The following is a 26,073-nucleotide window of genomic DNA, read 5'->3' on the forward strand; positions in this document are numbered from 1 at the left end:
AAATTCAGGACAATTTCACCCCTATAGATGGCCATCAGCATGAGAGAGGGAGAATAAGGAGTGAAACTCAACACAGCTATACTTGAGGAATAACTGTGGCAGAACTAATTTCTCATTATAATTTCCTGATGAATATTCTTATCTCTGCTGTTGAATGTCTCTAAATTGCTACAAAATCTAGAACTCATGTAGTTTTTCTCTCTTCTCCCCACTGCCCTGTGGGCACAAATCTAGACAGCTTAGTCAGAGTTAAGCATGAACATTAACACGTGAGACATTAAAGCGGCAGAGCTGTACCGATGCCGCTGCACCGTTGTAAGATCTCTCGTGTAGCTGCTCTTTGCTGATGGGAGAGAGCTCTCCTGTCGACGTAATTGAACCAATGAGCAATGGTAGCTATGTCAGCGACAGAATCTCTTCTCCTTGACTTAGCGCTGTGCACAATATCACTTATGCAGGCGAAACTTGTGTTGCTAAGGGGTGTGTTTTGTTTTTGTTTTTTTTCCCCTTCAGACCCACTGAGCGACATAATTGGTAGTGGAGACATGTCCTTCATCAGTGAGACTTAAGCACATGCTTATGTGCTTTCCTGAATAGGGATGGATTTGAAAAGAGGCTTAGGTGCTTCCCTGAATTAGCATCATCTTGTCGTCTTCTGTGCATCTTTCTCCTGCTTTGAATCCTGCCAGTTCCTTCTCTGCGGAGATCTGGGTTTTCTGTTCACTTGAACAGTCTCTTTTTCATGCACTTCCAAGCACAACTTATTTCACCGATCAAACATAAAGAGCTCACCAGCAAGCCCTACTGCAACACCTTTGGCAGTTTGCAATTATTTGCAGTTTTGCTCCTGTTCACCAATTTTCTAATGCATCCTTTTGGATAACCTCTTTAAGATTCAATAAGCTGCTTTCTTGATAGCGAAAAAGGGAGAATCCTCTTTGGATCACTTCTTATTTGGAATATAGTAGCCACACTCCAGTACTGGTATAATAATAATAAATGAATAATTTCCTTACTTTAGAGGGCTGTATCCTTTATTCTGCATAAGAGAGCAATTATTACTGAGCCTATTTTGCCTTTTTTTAATGGGTTGCTGCTGTTACCTCTTTGATCCCTTCAATATTTTAGTTAAAAATCAGCAAACTTCTAGAAAGTTTAAGCGTCAGTAATGTTTTACAGGACAGTTGTTTGGGTTGTAATGGACAACAATCACATTTCAATCCCTTATTACAAACCTACAGGACCGCTTTTGTTATAAAATCTGCAGGCAGGGTTTTTGCTTGATAGAGAGCTAGGTCTTTGCTTACAATTCCAGGATTGTTCCTCTCACTTTTTTCCCTTCCTTTCCCTGGGCAACAGAGCATAATAGAGGAACTACACAAATAGTAAGAAATGTGAAAAGAACTCCTACCGAGGGGGTGCTCCTTAAGATACAGATCACTGGCATTTACCAGCCATATAAAAACAATATTTTCCCAACCCCTCTCTGCCATGCTCCACAGTTTATATAGTGTTAGGCTGTAGACACCAAAAGCTTAATGGAATGGATAAAAGAAAAAAGCTATTTCTGATTCTAGGGTGCATTTGACTTGTTTTCATGAACATTTGGCTTCAACTTTTAATTCCGAATGAAGAGTGTTTTCATCTCTGCTGTGATAAAGGCTGTGGAAATCCCACATGAAATCTCCATAGAGGCCCTTATATGGTAGTAAGAGACATTTCCTCTTGCTGGTATGTTTGCCGCTTTAAATAATCTGTATAATGGTGCGTTTATCACACTGCAGATCTGGTGGAAATTCAAAAGCCCATAGCTGCGTGGTGGAGTGAAATATTTCCACACTAGCATGCACATTTTCTGTCTTTTGTCAGACACAAACAGCATGTTTCAGGGCACATCAAAAGCTAATACCAAGAAACTTGAGGGAATGATATTTGTTTTTGTATACAAGAAGGAACATACACATTCCTTTGTTTCAGGAAAACACCTGTCTCACATTTTAAGAATGAAACAAATACCATTTTAAAAAAAACAAACCCTCATGTAACTTAATGGAGCAGGATTTTGTGATCTGAATTTTGTGTTAAGCATTCTAATGAACTTCAGAAAATGGAGGCCTTAAAACATAACATTTAAAGTATTTTTAATTTAATCCTTGTTAAATCTGGATTGTTTTAAAAATCCATGTACATTGCTGCTTGTCAAAGAACAGTACTGTTTCATGCATTTATAAAAGCATCCATATTTTATATAAAAGTATCTTATTTTTTACAATAGTAGAAAAATACTAAGAATGATATTGAAGCATTTGTGTTATTGGGTATCTCAAATGTGCATAAGCAAATTCCCGTATTCAGTAGCTGATTTAAAAACAAACAGAATTCCCAAGATTAAAATAAAACTAATTTTAGTAAATTGCTTTATGGGAGTCCTGAGTCAAAGGAAACATCTGGTCCTGTCTTCTTAGTGTGACATATGGTGTTTGCCATAAGATGTCATCCATGAGGGGCCATGAATTTGGTTGGTAAAGAAAATTAGCTTTGCTAGTTAAAAGGGAGAGGGTGTATCTCATGCAACAGGCTTCTTTAGAGAGTGCAGATTAGTTAGAAAGATATTTCTGTCATCTGTCCCTTTTTCCTTAAAAGTGCCAACATTGAGATGCTTATGGGACGAGACCATGAATAATGACCAAGGTGTATTTACTTGTAGTAGATTGTATTGCCATTTCCCAGACACTGATGTATGAGGGTCCATAAAGCTTTTTATGAATGTGATGGAAGTTACAAGGTGGTGATGTCCAGGGGTTTTCAAACTTTTTTCCTAGTGTGAACCGTGTTTTAATTCAGCTTGTCTCATTAACACTTCCTCTCCATTTGCAATGCCACAGACCATTTCCCCTCCTACTCATGATTGCCTAACATCCCTGTGGCTCACATGGAAAAGTGATGCTAGGAGAGTATGTCAAGTATTTTAAATGACTTGCAGTTAAATTTAGAAGCTGGAAATGAGGGGCCAGCACACTGTGACCACCCAGTTCTTCACATACCCCCCACTCAGTGCTCTGTGCACCATGGTTTGGGAATCTCTGTGGCTACGAGGAAGAAGTGCCTAGGGTTTCCTTCCCCGTACAGTAGAGTATTCACCAGTGTGTTCTATTATTCCATGAATGACAATATGAGGAGGAAAGAGATGTTACCTGCCAGACCATTTTAGTGTCCTAATGTATCGTGTTGTATAGGACATACAGAAGGGGGCTAGAAGTGATGTTTTTGAAGTGTTGCATTCCCTTTAAGCCTCTCCATGGAAGGTAATGGACTATAATCCCTGGGTATGCTGCCTGCCCTACTAGCTATCGATTCAGTAGTCCAATATTCATTTTGTTTACCTTAGTTAATTAAATTCTCATGAGCCAAAGCTCAAGATCTGTGAAGACCTACAAGATATTTGTAAATGGACCTTGACTGCTTATAATTTGTAGCAATAATTAAAGCAGGTAAGGAAGTCTGCATTTATGAGCAGCAGTGATGAGGCATGTTGTTCGGGACACAGTGTGTCACCAAAGCAGCAGGCTGCCCAGCAGCTTAGAATGGCTTTCATTGTTAATTTGGAGCAGAAACACTGAAGCATATCCTGAGAGGGATGCTAATGAAGGGACTGCCAGTAGTAAAATCCCAGTGACCTTTGTGCTTTGTGCTAATTTCCTTTTTTTTTTTTCACCCCCCCCCCTTTTTTTTTCACCCCCTTTCTGAGCTGGTAGCTGGCCAGTTAGCCAATGAATTGCAAATTACAGTAGGAGTGTTGTCCATGCTGGGGTTCTGCCTGGCATGAACTCCCACAGAGTCTCCCCCCCCTTCTACCCAAACCACAACAGATTAAAGAGGCTTTTGTTGAGTATAGCAGGCAGCCACATAAAGCAGAGTTCAAATTAACTGATAATAAATCACTAGTCACCATGAGAAGCCAAATCTAGAACTGGCTAATGATTTAAAATTACTAGCCAATTGTTAAATTAATTCTCTGGTTTAAAACAACTGGTAAAAATGCTTGACAACTGCAGGGCAATAAATGTTTACATGTTCTTGTGAGGGGGCATATCTTATAGTGTTTATTCAGACAAAGTTCTCGTTGTCACAAAGGAATGACTGCAGAATTTGGCCTGCTATAAGGTTGCAGTACAAAAAGGAAATTAACCGTGAGTTAAGGTTGACGTGTCTGTGTTAATTATTGTGGTCAGGTATTATATTGAAGATGTAAGCCTCAATTTTCCACTTACCTCGCTGAAAAGAAACACCAGAAATTCATAGCTCCCTGTTACATTTTCATTGCACCACAGTCTGCCTAACAAGTTTTGAAAGCATTTTTAAATTCATGGATGCTAAGCACTATAAAAATAATGGAATGACTTCACCCTGCTGGGTCAGTACTGGGGATTGAACCTCAGATCTCCAGCACCAAAGCATAGGCCTCTACCACTTTAACTAAAGCATCAGGTAGAAGTAGTATAGACTTCTACTAACAATTACTGTGTGTTATAGAATTGTTACTGGCCACCTCCAAAATAACAAATTTAAAGTATTCCCAAACAGTTTCCAGTATAGCTTTGATGGACCTTTTGCTAAAGATTCTGCTCAGCTGTGTATTTATACTGTATCTTTTGCTGAAAAGGTTGTAATTTACTGAAGTTTATTTCACTTCTGCAGGAACTGTGAAGGTGAAGAGTTCTAGTATCCAAGTAGGGGACCTTCTCATCGTTGAAAAGGTTTGTGTGGATTTGTATTAATTGTGCGTATATGGGGGCGGGGGGATTAGTTTGTAAAATACTTTTCTCACACAATCAATATGAACATTTCATTAAAATCTGTCATGTCACTGTTTTTTTTTCAATGGCTAAAATCGAGTTCTGGATTTTAGTGATGATCTTTAATCATCTCTCCTAGTAATATTCCCTTTTCCGTAATTTTATACTGTATTAAATAATTCTCAATAAAGTTTCTAGAAATTGGAACAAATTTCTCTTTGAAACCCTATGATCTGAGGTTCCCACTTACCTCTGCATGACAAGATAAAAACCCCACATGGTCCTACATCTGTAGTAGACCAAATTCTTGATCCAAGTGCATCAACAAAATGTGCACATGCACATGCAAATGCTTGTAACTGAGTGTTTGGATACACCAGGACCCACTTGCCCTGAACAGGTACCTACATTGCATGTGCAAATACATTATCCCCATATGAAGCTTGATGGATGTCCCTTGCACAATATTGTAAGTATCTGTAGTTGACTGGAAATTGAAAACCTAGAAAACTATGTACTTTATATGACCTCAGATGACCCTGTATCAACTTACCCCTTTGTTCAGAGGGTGATTTTCACGGACTTCCACTTTCTGTTTCTGCAGATGTCTATCAGCCGTAATATAACAAACATCTTGTACAGATGAGGGCTAAACAGAACCTGTAGAGAAGAAAGCACATGCATGTGTCTTTTTACTAGCATAGGGCTTCTTGGAAGGAAACCAGTACAGGCTTTAAGCTCCTAATGCTGGATTGTTTGAGAAGCTCCAGAGCTAATGGATGAGTTCTTTGAAAACCTAGAGCCTGAGCCAGCTCCCAGTGAAATCGATGGGAGCTGGCTCCTAATACCTTTGTCTTTGGATTTCTGCAGTGAACTAGCACATGTGGAGGAAGAGATCCTGTTTTAGGATTCAAAATAAAATAAATCCTGAACCCCAACTGGACAAAGAATTAAATATTCTTTTTAAAAAAACCTTTGTTTTATGCCATGGGGGTAGAGGTACACAAATGTGCATACACCTATGCACAATAACAGCCTTTCTTTTTGTAACAGAACCAGCGGGTCCCTGCTGACATGATCTTCCTGAGGACGTCAGAAAAGAATGGTAAACATCTGGAACTAATTGTGGAAAATAACCATTAACCTTTCACTGGTTATTTGGAAAAAATCATCATTTGAAAATGTAACAGAAATGATACAGTTTTAGAGTTAGGGAAGCAGACGACCGCAAACGCTTGATGGACTGGCTATTTTGTGTTGTTTTTGTTTGTTATATTCTGATAGTTTTTGAAAATTAAAGGATATAGACAGTTGACCTTTAGGTTGAGTCATAGTTAGTGAAATCACACAATTGCTTTCATTACATGGAGAATTAGCTATATGGTTAGAATTGCCATTCAGCTTTGTCCTGCTGAGACGCAGGATAGTTTGGGTAAATGTTTAATCAGAGGGCTTAGAAAATAGGTTGAATATGTCTTACAGATCGAGTACATTGATTTACTGTATTCTGTAGTATAAAAGGAAAGGAGTGCTTGACTCTTCACGATAACATGGCTTCCATGCCTTAGGGACCCCCATTGTGCGTCTGTAATATGGTTTATTAAATGAACAGTTGCCAGGAGCACTGTTCTTTTAAAACAGTCATACTCATTTCTTTTTGTGTCCATTGAAATTGTTGCCAGACCCATAGCATTTGTAACTCAAAACAGCCTTAACATACGTAAGGTTGTATACGCCTTACCTGTCATCCAGCACTGTATCCAAATGTCTCTGACTAGCTATTATATATGTTTTAGCCTCCTAAAATTATATTTATTTTTTTACTTTGATTTGTTCCCTTCATATAACTTAATTGAAAGTTTGATTTGTTTGTTTGTTTCCTTAGTCTTGGCTTACTTAAATAGCTGGGGGTCTCAAGAAACTTTTCATCTAAATTCCTCGGAAAGGTTACTCTTAATCAGCTGGTGTTTTCATAGAAAGAAATGTGTCCTATCTCAGGAACTAATTCCATGAACTGTATATGTACTTATGATAGAATTAAAAAGACCATTAACAAATGTTGAACATCCACAGGATCTTGCTTCCTCCGGACTGATCAGCTAGATGGTGAAACAGACTGGAAGCTGCGACTGCCAGTTGCCTGCACTCAGAGATTACCCACCGCTTCTGTAAGGAGTTTCCTAGTAAAAGACTTTTTTTTTGAATTAACTGTTTCTCAGTGTGTCATGAACAATTGAAAGTGTATGTAATCTGCCAAAAGGGGAAAAATGTGTGTTCTGTCTGGCTTTCACAGAAGGCAAAATAATTGCCATTTTGGAATCAGAATTGAAGACTTAGAAAATTATTTGCACACTTGATCCTCCTGCCAATATTTGCACTATGATGGGGGGAGGGGAAAATCCATTCTTCCACAAGATCATGGTTGCTTGATTTTTCGTTTGTTTGGTTTTTTTTTTTTTGAGGGGGGGAGATGGAGGGGGAAGGTTCTCACTTCACAGCTGGTTAGAGCTCTGGGATTTTGAAAAATGGAGGAAACTGACAAATTAAAGCACAAGTAGTGGTATATAGACTGTGTTATGTTCAAGAGACCATAAAGTGGTATGGGAAGAGATAGATTTGGGTACGAATGGCATTCGCCTAACTTCTATTTGAAATGTACTCCTAGTAATCCATTGATCTATGGTTAAAATACACCCCATAAGGTGTACAGTAACCACTTGTGCAGCATGAAGTATTGCTCTCAACATGCCTTATGCAGTTTTGAGGCAAGTTTGGCAGCTGAAGAGGAATGACAATTAGAACTTCCTTTTGCCAGGGAAGAGAGAATAGCAGAAGACTTCATGAATTCAACTGGGTACTTCAACAGACAGGTTAATATTGTTTAGATACTATATTGATGGATCCCTATGGAAAACTTAAATAGAATTACTGAGCTAGCATCCAAAGAACCGCCTTGAAATAGGAGCCAATCAAATGGGGCATGGTGTATATGAAAGTCACCTACCAGTAATTTATTATAGAAAGGTTCATTTCCTTGATGACAGTGCACTTCCTGCTTTCTCAAATACTCCCCTTTCTGTTCATTGAACTCTACTGTACTACAAGAGAACAAATCATGTGACCTTAGAATGGAACTTTTCCTGCCACTTAAGCCATTGCTTACCTTCATAAAAGGAGAGTTTAGATCGTGGTTATTCCTCTTTGCCATCTGAACTAAGTATATAACCATTGAATGCTATGTGTCTTCCCAAATTCTCTCGCTGCAGAACTGTGTGTGTGTGTGTGTGTGTGTGTGTGTGTGTGTGTTATAAGAAACAAAACAAGTCAGCTGAGTGTGCCTCTGTTTTACCAATGTGCCAGCTGTAATAAATATTTTTTTGTTCCAAAAACCCTAGAATCAGGAAAATTCTTCAGCAAAGATCTAAGACTCCATATACTTACATAAGTTAGTAGTCAAAATGACTTGCAGTATTGGCACATCTATCTCCCTGCCACTGTGGAACTGTTTCCTATTATACATGTTAGTGTCTTGAACTCAGGATATGTCTACACAGCAGATGGGAGGGTGCTTCCCAGTACTGGTGGACAAACATACGCTAGTTCCACTTCAGCTAGCACCCTAATAATTGCAGTGTGGCTGTGGTGGCATGGCCGGTGGCTTGGGCTAGCCACTTGAGTACAAACTTGCCCAACTCCCTTTATTTGGATAGCTAGCCCCAGCTGCTGCCCACGTTGCCGCATCCAGGCTGTTATTTTTAGCATGCTAGCTTGAGCCAAGCAAGAGCATGTCTGTCTACCCGCCCTGAGAAGAGCCCTCTCATCTGCTGTGTAGACATAATCTAAATGTCCAAAGCTCTGAAGGATTTTCACTGTTTCCCTTGGCTGGCTATTCCACAGCCTGGTAGACGTATCATACGTTAACCTGATTATTCAGCCTGAGATGTCCTTTATAATGCACCAACTGTCAAATAACTCCCAGCAGTCTCTGCACATTTACATTTGAGGAACTCTAACTGTGGCAACACCATTCTGCTGAAGCTATTGTAATGATTCTACTCTGTCTTCATCAGCTGAGAGATTTTCCGTATGAGTACACTGAGTGTCTTTTTTGATTTGCTTAAAGAAATGTTATTCATAAAATAATTGGAGGCTTAAAGGCTTTGTATATTGTGGGATAATCACGTTTTAACTGCTGCCATAACATGTCTATTCCTTAGGACCTTCTTCAAATCCGATCCTATGTGTATGCAGAAGAGCCCAATATTGACATACATAATTTTGTGGGGACCTTCACCAGAGTAAGTCTACTGATATGTTTTAAGCCTTGTATATAAGTGTTTGCCACATAGACCTTTTGAATAGCGTTTTGGATCTTGGAAGTGACTTTCAAATTGCTTCAGGAGAAATGCTGAAATGTTGCTCGGCCCTGTACAAATATACTAAAGTCAAATAGGTTAATAGGGATCCTTCTCTCTTCTAAATAATATGCACCCATGTTTTAAATAAAATCTAAAGCTTTATAGTTCATTAAGAGTTTGCCTTAGAAACAAAAGACAACAGGCCACTCAGCATTAAGGGTCTTATCCAGATGGAATTAGTTGTGGCCATTTGGGTCCAACATGGTTCTGTAAAATAAGCTCACCTGGGGAGGCTGGCCCACCGCACAAGCGGTCAAAGAATGAAAAAATCTCTGCCATTCGGAGCTGTATGGGGACAGAAGACTTTAGGTAAATAAGCCAATGGCCATCAACTCCTATTCTGCGTTGGTTGGTTCTCCCTTCTCAGGGACAGACAGTCGGTGGGAGTTAATGTGACCTAATAGATGTGCACCTCCAATACTCTGTTCTGGCCCAAGGTCCCTGAGAATGTAACATTAAAAAAAAATTAAACTGTCTATTACTATGGGGGGTGGGGGAAATGAGAAGAGATGCAATGGGTGTTTGGGCCCAAAGGCTTCTTCCCTTGCTCCCTGGAGAAAGGGGATTGTGATGAATGCATGTTATATATGGGTTCCTTACTTTTAAGATCCTCTTCCCTTCCTGCTTGAAGGAGCATGGACAGCTTGGTACAAGACCTGAGACTTTTTAGGTCATTTTCTGAATTGCTTGCCAACATTTGTTTATTTTAAAGTGATAGACTGTGATCTCGTCATCCCATAGCTGCTGAGGAGATCCCTTGATTGGCTTTACAGGAGGTAGTATTTTCATGGAATAGGGAGCAGCTTGGGCAGCTACAGAGCTTGGGAGGTTTGTAGATCCCCTTGGACTATCCAAATAGAGAAGCAATTTTATGTTAGCCCTAAAAAGGCCTTAATTCACGCAACACACTGTAATGCAAAGATAAAGCATGCTAGAGTGAATATCCTGATCCCTGAAAAAAGGACACTGAATCTAGCATACTGATCGCTCTGTGTCGTTTCCTGGCATGGTTCAGATTATTTATTTAGCTTTCCAGGCATTTCTGAGAGGCTTAAACTGCGAAAGGAGAAATTTCATTGATACCTTGCAATAAAAGACCGAAAAAGGTCAGTTATTTGCATTAGTGAGTGGATCGCGTTGGTGAAAAACATACCCAGTGTCATGGTCCGTGAATCTGCCTATCATCATAGTTCAGTTGAAGATTTCAAATCACTTTCAAATAGTCATACGAAACAAGCCGCCCTTCTTCTAACGTGGAGAGGGGCTGCCTGTGCAGGAAAAGGCACAATAGTAGACTTCCCCTGCCCCCACCCTTTCATCCCAGTGTGAAATGCCTGTGTTTCTAGCCCAAGCAGGAGGATCTGATGGCAAGGTTAAGATTTTAGGATTTTCATAAGCTTAGGAAGTTTTCCCTCCTTTGCCTCTCTCTGTGTCATGAATGCACCTAGTAAGCTGTTTGAATGCTGTTTGTGTATCCGTTCTAGGAAGACAGTGACCCTCCAGTGAATGAAAGCCTAAGCATAGAAAACACCCTCTGGGCCAGCACAGTGATTGCATCAGGTAAGATGGAAGCACGTGTAATTTTTTTGAGGAGTATGTTAGCAATTTTTTAAAATCCTTTTGTAATTTGGAATAATCATCTCTGTCAGTTGGAGAATTTAGCAGTTGGAATGAAGTTTACCACTTGTTCTAACATCTCCGGGGAGCTGAGCTGACATCTAATTACCTCTTGGACATTTATAGATGAGAAGGAACTGGAATTCCAGGGGCCTTTGGGCGCTTCTTGAGTGTCTGCTAACAGAATAGCACTTAATTGCTACATTGACATTCTAATCTGTAACAGAAATGGTGTCAAATAGAGTCTAGTAATAGAAGCTAACATAAAAGATCTCCAGGTAAATGCTTCCACTAGGTTGTGGTTCTATAAATAAAAAGCATTCTGTGATAAATTTTGGGTTGTTACATACACACACTAAAGTTGCAAGGAATGAGCGGAATCAATGTTCTCTTCTAAATGCTTGTCAGGAGAAAAGGCTCATTCTTTCACTAGCTAAGGTGCCTTTAGGTTACAAGAGTGTGTCAGAAGAAGAGTGAAATTCTGCAGGGCAGTTTGAGGATTGACATTTTTGAGTTTTTAGAGGTTTCACTGTATGGTGTTTAGCCATGTATTGAGACACTTCACAAAGTGACTGATGGGAAGGAATATGAGCTTCAGAAAGTTCCTCTTTGTAATGGAACAGTGGACAGCCCCCAGTTTTTTAAACAGAGAAAGGTAAGTGTGTTTCATTTCTGCAATGTTTCCATCCAGTTCTCCTCCTTCTTCTCTTTAAAATATGCTAAAATATAATAAATGTTGTCACAGTGATATGTCGAAAGGTAATTAAATATAGCTGTCCAAATATAGTAGAGTAAATCTTATTTATAGTTCAGTAATTGTCAACTGATTGGCAGCTAACCTCCCCCCCTGAATGCAAACACACAAGTACTAGTGCAGGCAGCTTCAAATACCAAATAGGCCATTCAGAGCAAGTTTTCAATTCAGTCCATCTCCTAAACCAAATAAGAAGACAAAGAGGCAGGAAAGCCATTGTTCTAGTAACTCTTGCCTCTTCAGATATGTTTTTCTATTTCTAGCTTACTTATCTTGTGTGCTAGATAATTTAAACTGTAACTCTTAACCAATTCATGTAGTCTTCTGAGGTCTTTCCTGAGCTGTTAATATTGGTATGACATGACCAGACTCGGAGTGAAGTTATGTCCCCATGGAAATCAATGGCAGAAGTCCTTTTGACTTCAGTGGGGCCAGATTTCCCCTGCAGTGTGTCTAGAGAATATTATCCTCCTTCCCATTCTGTGCCATCAGATGTGCTCATATGCACATGGGCTGTCATGTTTAGGCACTTGTACTACGGTGGGAGAAACTGCATGCGGATCTACCTGATGAGCTTATTATTTATAGTAGCTCCCAGAAGCCCCTATCAGGATTGGAGCTCCATTGTTCTACCTGCTGTACAAAAAGCTACAAAGACAAGAGCCCAGTCTGTCACTTATGCCTGTGAGCACAGTTACTCGTGTACATACATGTTTGTGGGATCAGCACAGAAGAATGGCATTTTAAAATATTGTAATCGCTTTTTAAATAGTTTATACAATGTGGTCTATTTCAAATATCCATACAACAATTAGGAGCAAGTATCCAGTGAAAATTGCCCTTCAAACTTTGTTCTGCTCAGAAAAATTAATAGGCCTTTTCCATCCCCTAATAGGCTTTCCCCCATTTTAACTTTTGTGACTCTACACTGAACAAAGTTTCCTTGTCTCTTTAGTAGAATAAATAATACACATGGCACTGGGTGCAGCACACACTTCTGAGTTAAAGCAGAGCTTTGCAGCATGTCCGTCTGCTGCTGCAGTAGGAGTGAGTCTGACTCCACTTGCTGCTGGCTGTCAGATTTGGAGTAGCCTGCCATCTGCTGATTTGAATTAGTGTGCTTGCCACCTTCTGCCATCTGGCTCCAGAGACTTATTTTTAAAGAATGCTTCCCAGGATATTTTTAGTTTGAATTAGTTTTACATCTTAAGTTATTTCAAAATAATATGTTTGCAGCCCTCTGGAACCTTGGTTAGTAATGGGCATGGGAGGAATTAAAGCAAGGTATTAAAACTGCAATGGGTTTAGAGCAACTAGAATAATCTGGTTTCTAAGAGGTAGGGCATACACTCACTGTTAGCCCTTTTGAAATGGTTCAGTGTATTACTTATTTCAGCATTAAAATATATTTGCCACCTCCCAGCAGCTCCATCTGTTCCTGCATAGTAGGAATTAGTATGATTCTGTCTCTTCCTGGGAATAGGCAGGCATATGTCTGGTTTAACATTCACAATGTAGTTTTAAAGTTACGTAATACATTTATTTAGTTCATGTGATTATGCCTAGCTCTGACTGGTCCCAATGACTGTAACAGCCTTTCTCCCACCCTGTGCCTCTCTGTTAATATTGTAAACTGTTGAGGCCAGTGATTGTTTCTTAACATGTGTCTGCACAATGCCTAGCACTATGGGGCCTCTAGAATGCTACCATAATACAGTATTACCGGAATTTTTGCATTGACTTGAATGGAGCAGGATCAAGTCCTATGTCTAGAAGTGGATTCTCCTGTTTGGATGAAACTTCACTGCTCTGCTTATAGCAACTTCATGCAGTTTTGTTTCTCAGAAATACAATTCTGATAAAAGAACTTACAAACGACAGCACTGTCTACAAATTTAATTTTCCAAGGGTTTGATAAAACTTGGTTCTTCTGCCTATCCAAATCTAGTAAAGACTTTTCAAATGGGTTGCTTTTTAAATCAAACCCAATGAATTCAATTTATTGAGCTCTTAATTTAAGAAAGTTATTAGTCCTCCTGACTCTGCTGCTAGCCTTAATTGTCTTCCAGATGTCAGTTATTTTACGAAGAAGAAAAAAACCCCCTCTGATTCACACGCATTCTGGATCTGTCAGTGTGCAAATGGAAAGCTAATTCTTAAAAGATGAGCTGGGGTAGTAGAAAGGAAATGTACCTGGCATCTTTTCCACAGTTGCACAGAAGAAAGATCAAACTTAGCTGTGGAGTTAATCAGGAATATTTATCACTGCAAATATACTGATTCATGACGTGGGTAATTCATCCATGACACTGTAGTAGGAAGGCCATCGAAAGAATATTGGGCTAACTATTGCAGATCAGCTTAGCCTTCTTTATTAGGATGCTCCTGTTATTGAAGTTGCAAAGTTGTGTGTGGTGAATGTCTTATTGCATCCCCTATAAGGAACATGGTGTTGTGATAATCATTCTGTCATCCTTAGTCTGTTACCTTCCACACAGCCCTTAGCACAATGCTCCCCAAACTTTTTACCTTGCACCCCCCCTTAACCTTTTCCCCCCTTCCCCCCTCCGGAGCCGGCACTGGGAGGGGGGCCAGAGCTCTGGGAGGGGCGGACACCGACAGAGGTAAGGGGGCTGAGGCTGGAGCTATAGCTGCGGGCGGGGCTAGGGATCGAGGCCGGCAGCTGGGGTCCTGGGTGCGAGGCCGGTAGCAAGGGCTGGCAGCTGGGGTCCCAGCCCAGCAGCCAGAGCCAAGGCCAGGAGCGGAGTTGGGTGATGCTCCCTCCCTCCCCCCCCCGGGGGGGCTGGCCCGGGCCCCAGCTGCGTCCCCCCGAATGTTTTTCTGTGCCCCACAGTTTGGAGACCTCTGCCTTAGCACCACAAAGTAAGTCTTGGACAAGCAGCACATTGAGGGAGACAGCCACATTGGAGTCATGGATTTGCATGAATGTCATCTATGCATCTAACCTGTACAAAATATCTTTAAAAATATAGGCCCTAGCAGCTGTTTATATGCCCTGCACAACTTGTATGTGCAGGCATATGAACGTGTGAGAAGATTATCAAGGTGAATATATGTCAATAGGTGCACAAACTTATCATTAAATCATTATTACTTGCCCTGTGAGAGAGGCATAATTCCGCAACCTTTACGAGACAGAAAGAGGAAGCCACCAGGGCTCATGGTCGTGTGTCCAACACATTGGATTGCACAGTCCTGTTTCACTGAAATTGCCATCAGGGCTACAGTGACTTCAGACTTGTGAAGTGCACCAGCTAAAGATGCTCGAGGGCTTCCAGGGCCAGAATTAAAACATAACTGGATACACCTGATCAACATTCTCCCAAAATTATGGAAGCACTAACTGGATATGAGTCCTTGGGATGTCTGTCCTACTAAGTATTCCATCACCCACAGGAGGTTAGTGCTGGGGCAGGAATGAGCAATGTTGACATGTTGCAAAATGTACTTGCAACACTGACATTCTACAACTAGATAACCACATTGCTGTTTAAATGTTGTATTATATTTCCATTAGCTAGCAGGGTTGGCCACTAGAATGAAGTGGCTGTTTTATGCTTTTTGAGGACAACAGTAAGGCATAAACAGTTTGTGGCCTCCAGAGCCAGCAACCTAAGCAACAGTACAACTATGTGGTGGCGGTGAACTGAAACCCCTGCTTTTCAACTCCTTTGATTGCAACAGGGTGGGAATTCACACCAAGAATTTAAGGGAGGAAAATAGGGAAGGGGCATCTTATCCTTTTAGGCACTATAGTAGATTAATTTATGTTGCGTTACCTAAAGGTTAATTGCACAGATGATGATAATTAGGAGTGCCGTGTCCAGCTTCAGGCATTGGCATTTGTAGGAAGGAGATGGGCTGATTTTTATATTCAGAATCAGTTTTCTCCACCCCTCCAATTTATATCTCAGGTACTTGAATCAGTTGATTTTTTTTTTTTTTTTTTTTTTTTTTTTTTGTGTGGGTGCTCTCCATGCTTTCTAAAATTAATCTACTAAAAATATGCCTGCACATTGAGTCTGTGGATAAAATAAACCTTTTAAGAACAAGCATCATCCCAACCATTAAAAAAAAAAAGCACCGTTATTTTAACCTGTTCATCCCAGAATAATATACATCATGTTTTTTATTTCATTTAGGCACAGTTGTGGGAGTTGTTCTTTACACAGGGAGGGAACTGCGCAGTGTCATGAACACTTCAAATCCACGAAGTAAGGTACGGCGTTTCGTTGTTGGTGTACAATAGGAGACAATTGGGCCACTATAGTACAATGGGTCTCAACTTGTGGGTTGTGAATTCATTCCCTCTCCTGATGTTTGAGTAAACAGATTTTCTTGCTTCTTAGTAATCAGTCCTCCTCAGACACGAGAAATACTGTAAAATCATTACCACAGTTCCTGTGGCACCTCCTTTGCAGCACCCATGGACTCCTTATTTCTTCTAAAGCACCATGTGAACCAAGATTATTTATGGAGTGCATCTGACGATAACTAGTTGAGAGAGAGAGTTAGCATACAATCACAGCATTAAAGAGACTGAGACTCTCTGATCTAGCCCAGTATTCTATCTCTTGCAGATACATACACCCATGGGTGTAGTTTGTGAGGGGGTGGGGGCAGAGAGGTCATTGCTCCCCCTCAAACTGCAAGCCTTGGGCAGGCGGGCAATTGCCCCTCCCCACCACGCTCAGCCCCGTTGGCCTGACTGGAGCTGCCCCTGCAAACTATGCCTATGCGTACACCTGCTGTTTCAGAGAAAAATGAAACATCAATGGGGGCAGCCATGTAAAGGTTCATCATGGAGATTATGTTGAGTTTCTGTCTCTTAGGGCTGGTCTACACTGCGGGGGGGGAGGGAATCAATCCAAGATACGCAACTTCAGCTACGCGAATAGCGTAGCTGAAGTTGAAGTATCTTGGATCAAATTACCTGGGGTCCACACGGCGCGGGATCGACGGCTGCGGCTCCCCCGTCGACTGCGCTACCGCCGCTCGCTCTGGTGGAGTTCCGAAGTCGACGGTGAGCGCGTTCGGGGATCGATATATCGCGTCTTAACGAGACGCGATATATCAATCCCGGATAAATCGATTGCTACCCGCCGATACGGCGGGTAGTGAAGACGTACCCTTACACAGAAAACATCTAACCACGATGTAAACTGGGCAGCATCAGCTGAATTGTGATTGACTTCCAGTGTGCAATTTAGGATACTCCTCATAGGTGGTCTCTTCCTGCCTTACTTTCTCAGCCTGGTCTACGAGTGTTTTTTGTACCAGAATAGCGATGTATGTTAGGGGAATGATTCTTTGTTTATCAATAATTATATTGGTACAACCCTAGGGTTCACTCAGTTATAGTGGCTTGGCTTATTGTGCAGCCTTAAGCTCTACCGGTATAAATACATTTATACCAGTGTGACTGCATCCACAGTAGCTTTAACTATAAAGATACAATTGAAATTGTCCACACACAATGTTGTATCGTGTCCCTTAGCTAAGTTTAGTTCTGTGGATGTTAGTGACCAGTTGCTGACAATATGAGGTGTCTCAGATCTCTTCACCGAAGTGCTAACAGAGTTGATCACTTCTAAATACCCTTTTTTGAAAAGGCAGTTTACATTCGAACAGGGGTCTGCAACCTTTCAGAAGTGGTGTGCTGAGTCTTCATTTATTCACTCTAATTTAAGGTTTCGCATGCCAGTAATACATTTTAACGTTTTTAGACGGTCTCTTTCTATAAGTCTATAATATATAACTAAACTATTGTTGTATGTAAAATAAATAAGGTTTTTAAAATGTTTAAGACGCTTCATTTAAAATTAAATTAAAATGCAGAGCTCCCCGGACCAGTGGCCAGGACCCGGGCAGTGTGAGTGCCACTGAAAATCAGCTCGCGTGCCGCCTTTGGCACGCGTGCCGTAGGTTGCCTACCCCTGCATTAGAAAGTGGCAGCAGCAGGTGTGTAGCACTCCAGTGCTTGTGATATTGTACCTCCAAAGGCTTGGAAGCATGAAGGTTGAGTTGGGGAAAGTGTTGCTTTGAAATGCAAAACAGTACAGAGATTTAAATGAAGAGAAGAAAATGTGTCTGGTGATGAACAACATCTTGGAACTGTCAGTTGATTTGAAACTAATGCTTAATCTTGCTGTTGCTGTTTTTAGTTTTCTGCGGGTCCCCACCCCCATAGTCTCGAGAGCTCTGTTTCATTTATTGCATTCATTTCTGCACTGGAAATGTATGCATGAATCCCATTAGCTCTTTGGGTGCATGCACACTTCAAGGCATGATGGCAGCTTGTGCCAAATATGAGAACACTACATGGATTAATCTCTCGATTTACACTGTAGAAAATATTTTATTTTATTTGCTTAGATTGGCCTATTTGACTTGGAAGTGAACTGCCTCACCAAAATCTTGTTCGGAGCCCTTGTAGTGGTCTCGCTTGTCATGGTGGCCCTCCAGCATTTCGCAGGCCGCTGGTATCTTCAGATCATACGATTCCTCCTCCTGTTTTCAAACATCATTCCTATTAGGTAAGCCAATCAATTAACACTTCCCAGCAAAATGTATAGCCTTTTACTCTGCCACACTTTAACATACACATCTAGAATTTTACAATATTGGACTTTCTTGTGAGTTCTCCAGAAATGAGGGATTAGAAATGCCTATTGCAGGGACAGCCTCTCTTGCTCTACAGGCTTCCTTGTTTCCCTGAAGAGAGGTGAGCAAAAATGAAGGGGGTGAGAGGAAGAAAGCAAGCCACCACAATTTTTTTTAAACCTCTGGTTTTTTGGTTGTTAATCATTTTATCCCTACTTAGATGGTGTGTCCATCTTCCATTCACGGTATATCTTCTTTCCTTAGCAACTTTGAATTTCTCATTGCTGTCACAGGAGCTAATACATGGTTCTCCGTCAACACCTTTTGTGCTGCTCAATTCTAATATGGAAGTACCATCCTTTTATTACAGCACTTTCCTGTGGTAGCTCATGATGTTGTCCAAAAGTTTTATAGCAAATTTATTATCCCATTTCTTTGGGGATATTCTCAGATGATTTTTTTTTTTTTAGCCCTTTTGTTCTTTTTCCCCCAACATAGCTTACGTGTGAACCTGGATATGGGGAAAATAGTCTACAGCTGGATGATCCGTAGGGATTCCAAAATTCCTGGGACAGTGGTTCGATCCAGCACTATTCCAGAGCAGCTCGGAAGGATATCCTATTTACTTACAGACAAAACAGGTATGCAGGTAAATGAGTTATCAGGAGTTTTGGTATAGGCAAAAGCGTGAAGAATGTTTTTGGGTAACATTTTCTTTGACTAGTCAAATAAGTTAATATCCATTCTCCTTTGATGGGGTAGGAAAATATAACGCGGTGGTCTCCAACCTTTTTACGGACAAGATCACTTTTTGAATGTAAGCGCAACCCAGGATCTACCCCACCCCTTCCCTGAGGCCCCGCCCCTTCTGCAAAGCCCCACCCACTCCATCCCCGCCTCTCTCTGTTGCGCGCTCACTCGCTCTCACTCACTTTCACTGGGCTGGGGCAGGGGGTTGGGGTTCGGGAGGGGGTGCGGGCTCTGGGCTGGGGCTGAGGGGTTTGGAGTGTGGGAGGGAACTCTGGGCTGGGGCAGAGTGTTGGGATGCAGGAGCGGGTACGGGATGTTGGCTCTGGGAGGGGGCAGGGGTTTAGGATGCAGGAGGGGGTATGGAGTGCTGGCTCCAGGAGGAGGCTCAGGGTTGGGGGTTGGGGTGCAGGCTCCCACCGGGGGGCACTTACCTTGGGCAGCTCCCGGTCAGCGGTGCAGCAGGGCTAAGGCCAACGCTGTTGTCGGAAGGGGCCAATGCACTCCTGAAGCCCCTGGGGGGGGGGGCATGTGGCACCACAGGCACTGCCCCTCTCCACAGGCACCGCTCCCGCAGCTCCTATTGACCACAGCTCCCCGTTCCTGGCCAATGGGAGCTGCGGGGGCGGTGCCTGCAGAGAGGGGCATCGTGCGGAGACCCCTGCCACCGCCCCAGGCCGCAGGGGCATGCTGGCCACTTCCGGGAGCAGCATGGGGCTGGAGCAGGCAGGGAGCCTGCCTTAGCGGCTGTGCAGCCAGAGATCGCAATCGACTGGGAGAGTCGATCTGATCTCAATCGACCGGTTGGTGACCACTGATATAACGTATCTTCTTTTCGAAAATGTGGTTCAGTACCTTGATTATAAACCATGTTTTGAATCTCCATGTTGTTCTCTCATATAATAGAGCCCTTTCTTAATGAGGGGGTGTTCACATAAGTGGGCAAGAGACAGGGATGATTTTTCACCCCTTATGGTTTATTGTGTATGTTCCTCACCATCACTCACTTCTGTCAGTCTTCAGCCCCTGTTCTGTGAGCGAGAGGGAATGGAATAACTTACTTCTTTTTCTTTTTTTTAAATACACTTGTTTTCAGTTCGGAGGTTGAACAGAAATATACAAAATAAAATTCTGTTAGTTTTCTTTTTCCAGTTTTTCTCCCCAGAATTAAAAAACAAAAAACTTTTTTTTGGCTTGAAACACAATGTTTTGATTTGTGAAATCAAATAGACCTTTTCAAGATGAAACTTTAAATCAACATTTCCAGGTTTTGTGGCCTGTATTTATTTATTTATTTTGGTGAAGAGTTTTGGTGCCTGGAAAATGCATTGTGTGGCGAGCAATAAATTTGCCAAATACATTTTACCCAGCTCCACAGACAACCCTTCTTTAGGAACAGAAACCAGTCACCTGCCATCATTCCAGCTTTTAATGTCACAGAACCTTCATGACTCTGGTCTAGGACAACAAAAGAACTAAGTTAATAGTCAAGGGCCAGGTTCTGGGATGACATCCCAGACCCATTTAAGTCAATGGATAAACTGAAATTGACTTCAGTGGGGTCAGGATTTCACACCGATACCCTTATCTCATTAAGCAGTAAATTACTTGGTGAGTAATCTCATTTTAATGGAGCTCCTAGCCAAGTACTCTACCACTCCCTGCAAGAATCTACCCACAAGTTACTAAAATTGTTTTTCACTCGCTTGAAGCTGCACTAGTAGCTCATTATAGTAAGTAGGTAAACATCTGCGCTCCCATCTCATCCTTTCGCTCTTTGTTGGGAAGAGCAGGGAACAGGGCTTGAATGGAAAATAAGTGTCTGCCAGGGCTTGGACGTCGCCTATAATGCTGCTTCTGTTACAGGAACTCTCACACAGAATGAGATGGTTTTTAAAAGGCTTCACCTTGGGACAGTAGCCTATGGACTGGACTCCATGGATGAAGTGCAGAGCCATATATTTAGTATATATACGCAGGTAAAGTAAAGTCTGATTAATTTAACTCTTTGTTCTCAAAGCAGTGAACAGTTTGACAGGTCATTGGGCTGTTCATAAAGGGATCCTGACTACATAGCTCAAATTTTCAGTAAAACATATAGGCAGCTGCATGATTAATATGTACACCTCTACCTTGATATAATGCTGTCCTCGGGAACCAAAAAATCTTACTACGTTATAGGTGAAACCGCGTTATATCGAACTTGCTTTGATCCACCGGAGTGCGCAGCCCCCCACCCCCACCCCGAACACTACTTTACCGCGTTATATCAGAATTCGTGTTATATCGGGTCGCGTTATATCGGGGTAGAGGTGTATATATGTATAATTACCAGCCGTGGCTGAAAAAAAATAAGCCTGATATTTCCGAGTTCTATCCAGAGATCACAAGTGAGGCTTAATTTTACTTAGAAATTGCTGTCAGCCCCTGGTGGCCAGGGCTCCCCGCTGTCAGCCCCGCAGCCAGGGTTCCCCTGCCAACCTGGGAAGTGGGAGGGGGACCCCTCTGCAGCTCCCCCCCACCCCCCACCCAACGCAGCCTGGTGAAGGGGAAGAACCTTAAGAGGAGCATAGGTGAGGCTGGAAGGGCTGAACTATGGTCTGGGGCCTGCAGTGGGGCTGAAGTGAGGAGGGAGGGGGCTGGTGGGATGGGAGGGCTGTATTGATGGTTGGTTCTGAGCAGATGGGGTGAGTGCTGGGAGGTGAACTGAGGACAGTGGGAGTTGATGGGGGCTGTGGGACTGAACTGAGGGGGAGTTGAATTGAGGGGGTTGGGTTGGGACAGAACTGATGAGGGACTGGAGGACAGGATTAATTGCTGAGCAGGAGAGGGGCAGATATGGGGATGAGAGCTCCTGCAGCAGGGGCCAAAATCACCTTGTCCAGTACATGTGGGAGTAGACAACACTAATTGTCACGTACACACCTTGGGGATGGGTAGGGCAAGTTCAAAAATCAAGAGAATGACCTAAAAAGCACAATACAATCTCTTTAAAAGAGCTCATGAATTTTGGGCCAAGCTCATGATTTTGGGGGGCCTGACTCATGATTTTTGATCTCTTGACGTTGGTAATACTGCATACAGTACAGTATTAGACGTTTCCTGGGAATGTTTATGGTCCAAACCAAATATCCACTTTTCAAAACTGGCTACAACTTGGAAAGTTCTTCCACAGCATTCTGTATCTTTTCAAAATTGTCTAAAATCATAGTTCAGGCTGATATAATATTAATTTGTACTTTTGAAACTTGGCCAGTTTGTCTCAACTTTAAATACCAAAAATCTCCATGTAAATCACATGAGTAAGTACAGTATTTAACTTACAAAGCAAGGCCATTCTACATAAACACCTGTCAGGGATGGTCTGATAATACTTTGTCCTGCCATGAGTGTAGGGGACTGAACTAGATGACCTCTCGAGGTCCCTTCAGTCCTATGATTCCATGATAATGGGAGATTTTCCCTTAGCATTCCTTTTCTATGGTAGTGAACAATCTGGATCTTCTTTGTTTATATGCTTGCACTCTTTTGGTTCAATTTTGTATAACAAATAGACATCTTATGAACTATCAGGGTGAGAAAACTACGTTTCCTGACTCGTGCTATGGCTTGTAATTTCCTTTGTCATTCTCATAAATTGGGTAAACCTATCAAAGAACCCTAGCAGTCACTCTGCAACTTCCTGTGAAGTAAAAGTAATGACCACAGCTGTGCCTACATATATCATGAAGGGCACATCCAAAAATATCAGCACCAATCCATGAAGTATGAACACGTATCCTGTTGTCCTAGATTTGGGATTCATAATTCATTACAATCCTTTACAAATAAAAACAAATCCTCTTTGCAATAGAATGCTTTGAGCCTTCAATTATTATTTGAAATTTGTTTGCATTTTAGTTTTTCTTGTCTCCTCTAAAGGGAAATGGTCCAGTAAAAATCAGACTTAAAAAGAGCTTCCTTACCTAAGACAAGTGAAAGAACTTTTTTTTTTTTTAATTAAGAACACATTTTTTTTTTTAAATCCAATCTTAGTGAAATGCAAAAGGTCGGTCGCTTTAACTTTTTGGTACATGTAATAGTGTTATGCTCCTGTGACTGCATTGCACATATTGCAGTAGAGTGTTTTAATTAAATGAAAACACTATTCAGTAAGAATTAAAATATTTAACAGGTTTCAGAGTGGTAGCCATGTTAGTCTGTATCAGCAAAAACAACGAGGCGTCCCTGTGGCACCTTAGAGACTATCAAATTTATTGGGGCATAAGCTTTCGTGGGCTAAAACCCATCTGATGAAGTGGGTTTTAGCCCACAAAAGCTTATGCCCCAATAAATTTGTTAGTCTCTAAGGTGCCACAAGGACTCATTAAAATAACTAACTTCACTCTTTATGCTAATGAGGGGCTTGATAATTTTAAAAAATCCATCTGGAAGTCAAGAGAATTTCTCATATGAAACGTGTCTTACCTCTTTCCTGAAAACAAGATGAATTTCTGCTGCACTAGCCTGGCAGGTTATTACACTTGAAAAAATGGTTAACCCTTAGGAAGTCATCAGTAGTTAATGTTTTAGGTTGCCTTTTAACACTGTTTAAATTAATAATAATTTAGTTATCAGTAAACCGTTTTTCTGATTTTTAAAATTTGCTCTTTACAAGCAGCTTTCTCTCCAACCATTAGACGCTCCTACAGCTAGAAATTGTTTTGCAGTGGCTTATTAATTATCAGAAGTCTCTGTCTTTAGTGCCTGCTCTTTTCCTCATTTGTAAAATGTGACCCTGCAGATTCAGTCAATAGAATTTGGCAACAGATAGGTGGGTCATTGTACAATGATGTCTTGCACACCTGGCATTCTCAGACACCTCAGAAACTTCGTGTGCATATTAGTAGATGTGGCTTTCAACTCCTGGCTGCCTTAGCCACCTACCTGTCTTTTGTTCTTTGGCTTTCAGAGCCATTTTGGCATCTGATCTCTGTCAGACATTGAGAGCTGCTAGTCAGTCTGAACTGCCAGATACTTCCTGTCTATAAACATTTCTCTGTGATCAGGCTACACCTGTTCAGGCACCATCTCAGTCTGAGAGGTGAAGAAACTTGACTAGGGGTAAATTACTTCCTAAAGTATCCAGTATTAGTCAAGACAGGATACTAGACTTAACGGATGAATGGTTGGGTACAGTATGTGACTCTAAATGTGGTTGAACCAAGGACTTCACTATTCCTGTTGATTTTATGTGGAAGGCACACTAATATCAGGGTGATGGATAGCAGTTTAAAACCCACAGATAGATTTTAGATTTATTAGAGACTCAAATTTTGAAGAGAGCATTTAATTGTGCTAAACTTGTGTGCTGAACTTCCCATAAATCTTATAATATATATGTTCTTATAGTTTAAAAATTGAGATACTTTATAATTAGAAGCATTTGCTAGTAATGATTCATTTAAATTGTAGTTCTTTATTGCTCTTATTTTTACCATGCTATGCCCTTTGACCTGGAAGTGAAACTTTTGTCCTCTTGACATTAAAGGTTAACAGAACAGGAAACTGGATCACTATGTCTCCCCTCTGTGACCAGCATAATTTAGTAATTGTATAATTACCTGAGGAGTCTGATTCTGATACTAAAAATAGTATTAAAAATTAAATGAACTTAATTTAAGTTTCCCATTCCATGTGAGCCCATCTGTTTTCTGTTTTCAGCAATCATGTGTTCATGCATATGAAAGCCAATTCATTCTCAAGCATAAAAGCCACTAGCCTTTTGTTGAGCAAAATGTGGTTTCAATGGAACACACAATCTGGTGATTTTGGGGGAACATTTTCATCCACTAAGCTTGTGTAGTGATTTGGTGGATCTGCAACAAATTACCCTTTTCATCCAAGCTGTGCTGAAAACTCTTGGACAAATATCTTAGGGAGTTATTTTTTCATTTCACCTATAGTTAAGTAAATCTAACTTCATTTAGCTGCACATAACTGGGAAGTGGTCTGTTATTCCCATGATAGCACATACAAAGAAGATGCCCCAGTCAAAAACATATCCCAAGTTACTGGAGGTGTGAGTCCATGCAAATAGTATGTGTATGGTTATAACAGAAGTAAGATCCTTAATGATATTCGATTATTCCTGCTTTTCAAAACTGTCTACACTTTCTTTTCTCCTTTCTCATTAGCAGTCACAAGACCCACCTGCTTTAAAAGGCCCCACCCTGGCCACCAAAGTACGTAAAACCATGAGTAGCCGTGTTCATGAGGCTGTGAAAGCGATTGCCCTCTGCCACAACGTGACACCAGTGTATGAATCTAATGGCGTGACAGATCAGGCTGAAGCTGAGAGACATTATGAAGACTCCTGCAGGGTGTACCAGGCTTCCAGTCCTGACGAGGTGAGATTTCCTTTTTTCCCACCCTCTTCTCCCTCACCTCCATGTTTTTAAAGGCTTGAAATAGACAATTTCTGAAGAAAAAGCATAATCAAAAACTCTTTTCTGTAGGAATGAATAGGGAAATAATGAAAGTGCTACATGTCAAACAATAAATATTTTACAAGTGGAACAAACCCTCCCTCTTTGCATATATGTTAAACCAATTTTATGTATATTTAGCAAGGAGAACCACAGCTCATCTTTAATTTAAGGCAAGCCTATTCTAGTCAAGTCAAGGGGTCAGATTGTCTATGCAGTTATGGGACAAAGGGAGCATAAACTGACCACAAATGCCCAACAGAGAATTCTTTTGTCACAGGGGAACTCGCTGCTGGTGCAAAGGGCCAGATCTGGCAAGGATGCCTGCAGTTCCCCACCTCTATGGGTATGTCTAAACTGCAGTAAAAGACCCAAAGCTGGTCCAGGTCAACTGACTCAAGCTCGAGTTATGGGGCTATAAAAGTAGAGTGTAGACATTTGGGCATGGACTGGAGCCCAGGCTCTGAGACCCAGAAAGTGGGGGAAGGTCTCGGAGGCCATGCTCCAGTCTGAGCCTGAACTTTACACTGCTATTTTCAGCCCCACAGCCCAATCCCCCCCGAGCCCAAATCAGCCGACATGGATTCTGAGACTTGGTGCTGCAGGTTTTTTATCGCAGTGTATCTTATGTGACAGAAGCAGGGAGGGGA

The 26,073-nt window shown here is 41.4% G+C and overlaps 1 protein-coding gene across 1 annotated transcript in view; it reads left to right on the top strand.

Annotated features, from left to right (window-relative positions):
* ATP9A (ATPase phospholipid transporting 9A (putative)) overlaps positions 1 to 26,073 on the top strand; it is an 87,863-nt gene that overhangs the window by 27,899 nt on the left and 33,891 nt on the right. Inside the window, exons 5-14 of the mRNA XM_065414433.1 lie at positions 4,699 to 4,757; positions 5,850 to 5,901; positions 6,870 to 6,964; positions 9,014 to 9,094; positions 10,699 to 10,774; positions 15,749 to 15,825; positions 17,982 to 18,142; positions 18,708 to 18,850; positions 20,823 to 20,935; positions 25,133 to 25,345. Coding sequence (XP_065270505.1) covers positions 4,699 to 4,757; positions 5,850 to 5,901; positions 6,870 to 6,964; positions 9,014 to 9,094; positions 10,699 to 10,774; positions 15,749 to 15,825; positions 17,982 to 18,142; positions 18,708 to 18,850; positions 20,823 to 20,935; positions 25,133 to 25,345 — 1,070 coding nt within the window. The remainder of the gene's footprint in view (positions 1 to 4,698; positions 4,758 to 5,849; positions 5,902 to 6,869; positions 6,965 to 9,013; positions 9,095 to 10,698; positions 10,775 to 15,748; positions 15,826 to 17,981; positions 18,143 to 18,707; positions 18,851 to 20,822; positions 20,936 to 25,132; positions 25,346 to 26,073) is intronic.

Source organism: Emys orbicularis, chromosome 12, assembly GCF_028017835.1.
Source record: "Emys orbicularis isolate rEmyOrb1 chromosome 12, rEmyOrb1.hap1, whole genome shotgun sequence".
Lineage (NCBI taxonomy): Eukaryota > Metazoa > Chordata > Testudines > Emydidae > Emys > Emys orbicularis.